This window comes from Salvelinus sp. IW2-2015, linkage group LG26 (genome assembly GCF_002910315.2).
Source record: "Salvelinus sp. IW2-2015 linkage group LG26, ASM291031v2, whole genome shotgun sequence".
NCBI classification, from domain to species: Eukaryota; Metazoa; Chordata; class Actinopteri; order Salmoniformes; family Salmonidae; genus Salvelinus; species Salvelinus sp. IW2-2015.
Window position 1 is genome coordinate 6,126,525 of NC_036866.1, and position 9,666 is coordinate 6,136,190.

The 9,666-nt window shown below is 50.9% G+C and overlaps 1 protein-coding gene across 2 annotated transcripts in view; it reads right to left on the reverse strand.

The window, feature by feature from the left end:
- Window positions 1-440: 440 nt before the first annotated feature.
- Window positions 441-9,666, reverse strand: part of igsf3l (immunoglobulin superfamily, member 3-like) — an 11,508-nt gene continuing 2,282 nt past the window's right edge. The window contains 8 exon segments of one of the 2 annotated variants that reach the window (XM_070435077.1): window positions 441-1,359; window positions 1,470-1,889; window positions 2,450-2,842; window positions 2,955-3,329; window positions 4,072-4,461; window positions 5,319-5,729; window positions 5,993-6,409; window positions 6,615-6,989. In XM_070435077.1, coding sequence (XP_070291178.1) covers window positions 1,160-1,359; window positions 1,470-1,889; window positions 2,450-2,842; window positions 2,955-3,329; window positions 4,072-4,461; window positions 5,319-5,729; window positions 5,993-6,409; window positions 6,615-6,989 — 2,981 coding nt within the window. In that variant the 3' untranslated portion in view covers window positions 441-1,159. 2 annotated transcript variants of the gene reach the window in all.

The window sequence follows — 9,666 nt, forward strand, 5'->3', positions numbered from 1 at the left end:
TAGGCAGCCATGACCACAACTTGTGTCATGTCTCGCATACATGCACAGCCCACTTCCCAATGGCCAAGGCACAGCAGAGATGGAACATTCACTGATGAAAAGCTTGCGATAATGTATACTTGGTAATACACTACTGTGCGTGTGTGGATGTTTCCGTTCTCTTCATAGTGTGATTGCTCTGACCTACATAGATGACATTCAGACCGCAAGACCAGAGATGACTGGGCCTTTCAGAGCTCAGCAGAACTCAGCAGGACCACAGATGCTTCCTCTTTACAGGGTAGAGACACAATTACTTCCTGTTTAACCAGCAGTCAATATGTTGCACATATGACAAGGAGAGAGGTGACATAACCCACCACATTCACATCCACACGAGACAGAGAGGTAGTTTTCCACACAGTCCCATGCTGACAGAGTTAGAAAGCCAAGAAGATCAATCATGTGATAATACTCTATTCATTACAAACCAGATAATACACCAGCAACTTTACAAATGAAACATGTCTGAGAACAGCGCTTTATTCATCTCTTCATATAAAATGTTTGTGATATCATAAAGTCTTTCTCAGAGTTCTTTCAGAAGTGTTTCAAAAGTCTCGTAAGCAGTCCCAACTCAAACAAGTTAAGAAATAAAACTGATTCATTCTTGAGGCAAAATGTTACAAATGAGTACAGAACATGGCAGAAAATCTTTCAACAATTCATAAATATAATATTTGTGAAAAACTCATTCATAAAAACAATGATCAGACATGATCCAAGGTTTCAGCGCTGCTAGTCAGCGAGTCTAGAGCTTTAAGTCATCAGAGAATACTGATGTAAAACTACATTTGAAAAAAGTTGTCTCAAAGTTAAAGCAGTGCCAATGTACATTTCAAGTTCTAGAAAATGTGTGCAACTGTAAATCCTATTGTGTAAACAAGTGAAAAACATGCTTGGATCCAAAAATCAATCACATTAACATTCAAAAAAATGCTCATTCTGCCCTCTCCCCCTATCTCCTTTCCTGTTCTCTCACGTATCCCCCTTCCCACTCTTATCATCCCTCCCCATCCCACATCCTCTCCTTTTCTCTCCTCATGTCTTCTCCTCACTGATGTACTCATCCTCTCATCTACGCATCCTCTCTCTGTTTCACTTCTCCTCTCCCCTGTGCTCAGTCTTCTGGGCGTGGATTCTGTGGGTTAAGCTCCAGCCACAGAGAGTTGGCCTGTTTCTTGTTTCCAGCTGAGCCCTTCCGCTTCAGCTTGATTGACAGCACCATGACAAGAATCGCCAGGATACAGACAAGAGGGATGAAGATGCCTAGAACTGATTCAGTGACGAATCCTCTTTCAGACAGCACCTCAGACACATCTTCTGGGGAAGGAAAAAACAGAAGAAGGTGAGAAATAAAGACAACACATTCTGATTCAGTTGAATTTGTACAGTCTGATGTCATGGACTCATAAGTGATGACATCATACCTATTGGTCGTCGTACAGTGAGGTTGGTTTTTCCTGATTGGTTGGTGGCGCTTAATTCCCAGTTGCTATGATTGAGCTTGTACTGGTCCACTTGGCACTGGTAGACTCCACTGTCACCCTGAAGAGCTCTCTGCAGACCCAGCAGAAAGGTACCATGAGAGGGCCTGGAGAATAACAGCCTCCCCTTCTGGTCCTGGAGCCCTCGGTTGTCCTGGTCCTCAGGGTACTTTAGGACACCATCATGGCCCAGAATCACTAGAGGAACCCTGGGAGAGGAGGAGGAGCCACGCCTCATGTAGAACCAGGTGAGAGAGTAGAGAGAGGCGGGATCACCTGAGGTCAAGGCACAGGTCAACTCTGCCCCCTCCCCCTCTTTGACCTCCATCTCCAGATCTGTCTGGTTAACACTGAGATTAGTCACTGGGACAGAGAGAGAGACAGAAAGAGAGAGAGGCGGGTTCAGATATTTGTACATTGTTACAACACTGTATATGTACATAATATGACATTTGTAATGTCTTTATTATTTTGGAACTTCTGTGAGTGTAATGTTTACTGTTCATTTGCATTGTTTATTTCACTTTTGTATATTATCTACTTCACTTGCTTTGGCAATGTTAACATATGTTTCCCATGCCAATAAAGCCCCTTGAATTGAATTGAATTGAAGAGAAAGTCAGAGAAACTGCAAAGCAGCACAACAAGATACTCTATAGATGTGATATACATTGCAGATCCATGTCCTTCTACCAATGCAGCATTGCCTTGCCTTGTTCTCAGGGTAACTCGGTTTTGACTAGATGGWATACAGCTTTTGTCCGATTTGACTTTTCGTAGCAGGTTAGGAGAACTTACGCTGCAGGTTAGGAGAATTAAAGCAGCAGGTTAGGAAAACTGGGTTAAGGTTAGGAAAAGTGTTAGGGTTAGCTAAAATGAAAAWAAAAWAAAAAATCCCTTCTAGCCATGACCAGATAACACACCTGTCTGGAGTATACGGAGTTCCATGGCTGCAGAAGAGGGCTGGAGCTTGTACCATTGGCCGTGAGGATCCTGTAGCCACTCCTCCACCACGCAGTAGTACATCCCATTGTCCCAGCTACGGGCCTGTCGAATGGTCAGCTCAAAGCTCCGCCCCTCACGTCTTCTCATGCTGATTCGCTGTTCTGTGACTYATCCCAGCCCTAGCGTTATCACAGCATCACGGTCTGAGCTGAGGACCGTCTTGTTCCCCTCCCCGTTCTTCTGGGCCAACCAGCTGACAGCGAAGCGGGATGAGTTAGAGGTTGCCTTGGCTACGGAGCATTCCATCTGTATGTCTGTCTTGACACTCTTATCCAGAGGGGAGGAGCTAGAGGACAAGGTGAGTACACTCTCTGGAAGAGGGAGAGAGAGAAAGACAGAGAAATAAAGAAAACGTGATGAGGCTGAGACCCTAACTCTAACCCCAGGTTGACCTGTTGACCTGTAGCTTTTGACCTGACCTACCTGGAGTCTGGACCAGCACACCCAGAGCGTTGGAGTTCCACGGCTTCCTGTGTCTCCCTAGCAGGAACGCTGAGATCACACACTGGTAGCGCCCAGTCTCCTTGTGGCTCGCTTTGATGATGCGGAGGTAGTAACGCACTTCCTTCTTCCCGGTGGTCGCCCTCAACTGGTAGTTGCTCTGGTCGCCACTCCACGTGATGTCACCAGTGTACGACAGGGTCAGGATGTTGTCTGGGGCAGACTGCCCCTCACGCTGCAGGCTCCACGTTACAGTAACCGGGAGGGAGGGCCCTCGAACCCGACACACCAGCTCCACCTCACCCCCCACTGTCACCTGGACACCACGACTACTCAGGTACACACTCAGCAGAGACTCTGCAAGGACAATGATGAGATATCACTGATGACAATGATGAGATATCACTGAGATGACAATGATGAGATATCACTGATGACAACTATCAGGCCTCTTAGGGCCAAAATCTAACAGTGGCTGTGAGGATAAGGAGAACATGGTCATCTGCAAAAATATTGAATCAATCTATCTGACGTGAGAGATCAGTCATCAAGTATAAAGTTATTGATCTCTACATAGATAATGTGGGAGCTGAAAGCCTACCTCATGCTTCTTGCTCAGTTGATCTTTACCAACACTGTCTCCAGTAACTTTGAAGAATAAATATTTGTGCTGGGTTAAATTAAATATGCATGGACATCAACGAGGCAAGCAAATATTTAGTTTTAATTTTTCTGTTATGTTTGTGAACTTTGAATCTCTCCCTCTCCCTTTCCCATATAGCCGCAGGAAGTAGTTTGGGGGTGAGGGTGGAGGTTTTCTGTTTTTCCCTCAATACAGACTGTTATATAGGTCTTAATACAGGATTAGTAGGCCCAGCGCACATTTGTTTTTTATTCTGTTTTTTTTAGGTGGTGCTGTAGCACCCTCAACAACCCTACTTCCCATTGCTATGACCTCTCTCTCTCATCCCGGACGACGCTGGGCCAATTGTGCGCCGCTTCATGGGTCTCCCGGTTGTGGCCGGCTGTGACATAGCCTGGGATTGAACCCGGGCCTGTAGTGACGCCTCTAGCACTACGATGCAGAAAGTGCTCTTACCCACATGATGGACCTCCACYCTGCAGTCCTGTGATTGGCTGTGAGTTTTCTTGCCGTTGCCGTTGGCTTCCGTGGTCCACTCAGAGACGGTGCACTGATAGGCTCCTGCATCAGAGGGCGTGACCTCACCCAGCTCCAGGGTGAATGTGTCTGCCATGGGACGCATTGTACGAACATTACGCTTCCCAAACTCTGCCCCCAGTTCCATCACACCCACCCGGCTCAGGCTGATGATATCACTGAAGTGGCCTGTTGCCATTGAGGCTGATCTGTGTTGCCAGGTGACAGAGAGCTGACCCTTGACCCCGCTCACTCTACAGGTGAGTTGTAGTGCATCRCCTTCGTTAACACTCACCTGTTGGGTCTCCATGGCAACAGCCAAACCACTTTCTGAGAACAGACAAAAAGAAGGTGCTGAGTGTGTGATCAGTGTGTGATAAGTGTGTGTGTGATGAGTGTGTGTGTGTGTAATGAGTGTGTGATGAGTGAGTGTGTGTGTTGTACATATGTAATAACTGTGTTCAGAGCCAGGTCAATGCACAAACTGAACTTATTGAGGATCTCACCCCTTGTTGTTGCTTGGTGTAGCAACCACATGGAAAGCTGATGAAACACCTACAATATTGCTCTGGCTCTGACTCAGTGCTTGATGACTTCATCTGACTATGTTTTCTCTCATAGTCCGACAGCATCTGGRCGTCGCGGTGGTGGCACAGGTCTACTCATTTCTCCTAAGTGGAGATTTTCTCTTTTCTCCCTCTCTCACCTGTCCATCTCCTCATTTGAATTCCATTCTGTCACTGTCACTGGTCCACTCAAGCTTAACATTATTGTCATCTATCGCCCACCAGGTGCCATTGGAGAGCTCCTCAAGGAGCCTGACACCTTGATAAGCTAATGTCCTGACGATGGCTCACTGATCTTCGTACTTGGAGACTTCAACCTCCCGACATCTGCCTTCGATTAATTTCTTTCCAACTCTCTCTTTCCCCTCCTTGCCTCTTTTGACCTCACCCTTTCCCAGTCCCCTCCCACTCACAAGGCAGGCAATACGCTTGACCTCATCTTTACTAGAGGCTGTCCGCCTACTAATCTCACTGCAACTCTCCTCCAGGTCTCTGATCACAGAGCGTCTGCTAAATGACTAAAATGTAAGCGTAAAAATGTAGCTCTGACTTGGATTGGCTTCTTACTTGCTTACTCACCTGTAGCTTTGCTTCTGATTGGCTTGGTGTCAGATCACTCACCTGTAGCTGTGATGGTGATAGTCTCTGTGGTGGAGTCCTGGGTGGATCCCTGTGTGAAGACCCCGTTCCCATCCCTCTCCTGTGGCCAGGCCCTGCAGTGGTACACTCCCTGGTCCTGGGTTCTGACGGGTCGCAGGGTGAGCAGGTGTGTCTTCTCCCTCGTTCGCACAGCTCTCAGCTCACCCCCTCTCTCTCGCCCCCCGTACTCCGGCCCCACAGACAGAACCCCCGTGGGCCCAATCTGGGCCAGCTCCTGGTTGTCCTTGACCCAGGCCACTGAGAAGAACTGACCCACCGGGCCCTGTGTATTCACAATGCACTGCAAGGATAGCTCCTCCCCCTCCTGAAGCTGTGTTTTGTGCACGATCATACTCACCACCATAGAACCAGAGCCCTGGTCTGGAGCCACCACTGAGAGAGAGACAGGAAATAACTCACAATAATCTCTTAGACATACAGGAAACTCATCACTCATAATCACCTCTGAGACACAGGAAACCCCATCTCAGCATTTACTTATAGGAAATAAGACAAAAGAGTGAATGGGCGAAAGTCCTCTTAAGCCATAAGTCCTCATAACCCAGAACAATCACCCTAATAATTGATGGATGTGTAAACACAATTTGGGCTAAGGCTAAGGATGGGAAGCAAAAAAACACTAAGGTGTTTCTCACCTATGGCTTTGACCTCCAACGTGGTTGGCTGTGTGTCTTTTTGGGCGATTGGGTACCAGCTCCGGTCTGGGTCTTGGATCCACTCCTGGGCATGGCAGTAGATCCTCCCTGCATCGGACAGCTCAATCCTGGCCATCTTCAGCCTGTAGGTGGCCTCRTCCAGCTTGTCCAGAACAATGAGCCCTTTCTGGTACCGACCCTCAAACCGCTGACCCGGACTCACCGTCAAATCACGGTCCAGAGAGATGATGGGGTGGGGCGAGGCCTCCCTGTCTCCATGGTGATACCAGGTGATGGACAGGTGGGTGTGCTGGAAGGTGTTGGTGGAGGCGAGACATTGCAGGGTTAGGTCGTCACCCTCTGATAGGCTAAAGGAGGCYGGGCCAGTGGAGGAGGCGGTCAGGGTGTCCTTAATCACTATGGAAACAGGATTTGAGGGATGGACATCAACACTACAGTATGGTTCTGATTGACTGATACAGTATATCTGGTAGACAAATCACTACGTGATAAYTCCAGAGTTATTTCAAATAATGGCTTGTTAATGATACACATACAGCAGCCACAGAAGGCATTGTCATTTAGGCAAAACTAGATGAATAAGTAAGAAAAAAAACATTACCCTTCAATGTGGTCTTTGCGTTGTACGTCCCGTCATATACAACTTCTGAGTTTGGGGTGTGGCACTCGTACTCGCCCTCGTCCCCATCCTRCAGACTCTTCACGTGGAAGAGGACTGAGGTCACTGACAGGCGCTCCAGAGTGATGACATCCCCCCTGACGCGGGCACCGTACACCGCCATGGCATAGTTGTTGTCATCTGTGCTGATGATCTGMATCTCCTGGGTGGGGTTTTTTGGCTTGTAGACTGAGAATCTGAAGTCCTGCTGGGCCGACGGGTTAGAGAAGCCACTCACGTTGCAGGAGATGGAGATAGGGTAGCCAATCACACGATGCAGAGGGCCAGACTGCACCTCTACAAGCACCCTGGCCCCGCCTAGATGGAGAACATAAGTAAATACAGTGTAAACGGCTCTCTTTTGGTGAGTGAGTAGACCAAGGCGCAGCGGGTGATGAATACATAATGACTTTATTGTAAGACGAAGACAGACACAAAAATACACTGACTAAATATACAAAATAACAAAACGAACTAGACAGACCTAAACTACGAACTTACATGAAACGAAGAACACATGAACGGAACGACCGAATGAACGAGACGAGACAGTACCGTGTGGTGCAACAAACACAGACACAGCGACAATCACCCACAAACAAACAGTGAGAACAACCTACCTTAATATGACTCTCAATTAGAGGAAAACGCAAAACACCTGCCTCTAATTAAGAGCCATACCAGGCAACCCAAACCAACATAGAAACAGCAAACAGACTGCCCACCCAAACTCACGCCCTGACCATCACACACATACAAACAACAGAAAACAGGTCAGGAACGTGACAGAACCCCCCTCAAGGTGCGAACACCGGCGCACCAGCACAAAGTCCAGGGGAGGGTCTGGGTGGGCATCTGACCAGGTGGTGGCTCAGGCTCCGGACGCTGTCCCGCACCACCATAGTCACTCCCGCTTCTGTATCCCCCTCCCAATGACCACCCTCCAACTAAAACCACCTAAATGAAGGGCAGCACGGGGTAAGGGGCAGCACGGGATAAGGGGCAGCACCGGGCTGAGGGACTCTGGCAGGTCCTGGCTGAGGGACTCTGGCAGGTCCTGGCTGAGGGACTCTTGGCAAGGTCCTGGCTGAGGGACTCTGGCAGGTCCGGCTGAGGGACTCTGCAGTCCTGGCTGAGGGCACTCTGGCAGGTCTGGCTGAGGGACTCTGGCAGGTCCTGGCTGAGACGGCTCTGGCAGGTCCTGGCTGGACGGCTCTGGCAGGTCTGGCTGGACGGCTCTGGCAGGTCCTGGCTGGACGGCTCTGACAGGTCCTGGCTGGACGGCTCTGGCAGGTCCTGGCTGGACGCGGTCCTGGCTGGTCCTGGCGTGGACGGCTGATCTCTGGCGGAAGGCTCTGGCTGATCCGGTCTGGCGGAAGGCTCTGGCTGATCCGGTCTGGCGGAAGGCTCTGGCTGATCCGGTCTGGCGGAAGGCTCTGGCTGATCGGTCTGGGAAGGCTCTGGCTGAATCGGTCTGGCGAAGCTCTGGCTGATCCGGTCTGGCGGAAGGCTCTGGCTGACCGGTCTGGCGAAGGTGCTGTAGGCTCTTGGCAGACGGGCAGCTTTGCAGGCTCATGGCAGACGGGCAGTTCAGGCGCCGTTGGGCAGACGGGCAGTTCAGGCGCCGCTGGGCAGACGGGCAGTTCAGGCGCGCTGGGCAGACGGGCAGTTCAGGCGCCGCTGGGCAGACGGGCAGTTCAGGCGCCGCTGGCAGACGGGCAGTTCAGGCGCCGCTGGGCAGACGGGCAGTTCAGCGCGGCTGGGCAGACGGGCAGTTCAGGCGCCGCTGGGCAGACGGGCAGTTCAGGCGCCGCTGGGCAGACGGGCAGTTCAGGCGCCGCTGGGCAGACGGGCAGTTCAGGCGCCGCTGGGAGACGGGCATTTCTGTAGGGAGGAGACGGAGAGACAGCCTGGTGCGCGGTACCCGGAACTGGAGGCACTGGGCTGGAGACACGCACCATAGGGAGAGTGCGTGGAGGAGGAACAGGGCTCTGGAGATGCACTGGAAGCCTGGTGCGTGGTGTCGGCACTGATGGTACTGGCTGGGGTGAGGAGGTAGCGCCGGAAATACCGGACCGTGTAGGCGTACTGGCTCCCTTGAGCACCGAGCCTGCCCAACCTTACCTGGCTGAATGCTCCCCGTAGCCCGACCGTGTGCGGGGAGGTGGAATAACCCGCACCGGGCTATGTAGGCGAACCGGGGACACCATGCGTAAGGCTGGTGCCATGTAAGCCGGCCCAAGGAGACGTACTGGTGGCCAGATATGTAGAGCCGGCCTCATGGCACTTGGCTCAATGCTCTATCTAGCCCTACCATGGCGGGGAGGTGGAATAACCCGCACTGGGCTATGCACCCGTACAGGAGAACACCGTGCGCTCTACTGCGTAACACGGCGTCTGCCGTACTCCCGCTCTCCACGGTTAGCCTGGGAAGTGGGCGCAGGTCTCCTACCTGCCCTCGGCCCACTACCTCTTAGCCCCCCCAAGAAATTTTAGGGTAGTACTTGCGGGCTTCCAGCCTTGCTTCCGTGCTGCCTCCTCATAACGTTGCCTCTCCGCTTTCGCTGCCTCCAGCTCCGCTTTGGGGCGCGACACTCCACTGGCTCTGCCCAGGGCCTTTACCGTCCAGGATCTCTTCCCATGTCCAATCCTCCTTTTCCCACTGCTGCTGTCGTGGCTGTCCGTTAACCCGCTGCTTGATCTGGGTTTGGTGGGTGATTCTGTAACGGCTCCTTTCGGTGAGTGAGTAGACCAAGGCGCAGCGGGTGAAGAATACATAATGACTTTATTGTAAGACGAAAGACAGACACGAAAATACACTTGACTAAATATACAAAATGAACTAGACAGACCTAAACTACGAACTTACATGAAACGAAGAACACATGAACGACCGAGACGAGACAGTACCGTGTGGTGCAACAAAACACAGACACAGCGACAATCACCCACAAACAAACAGTGAGAACAACCTACCTTAATATGACTCTCACCG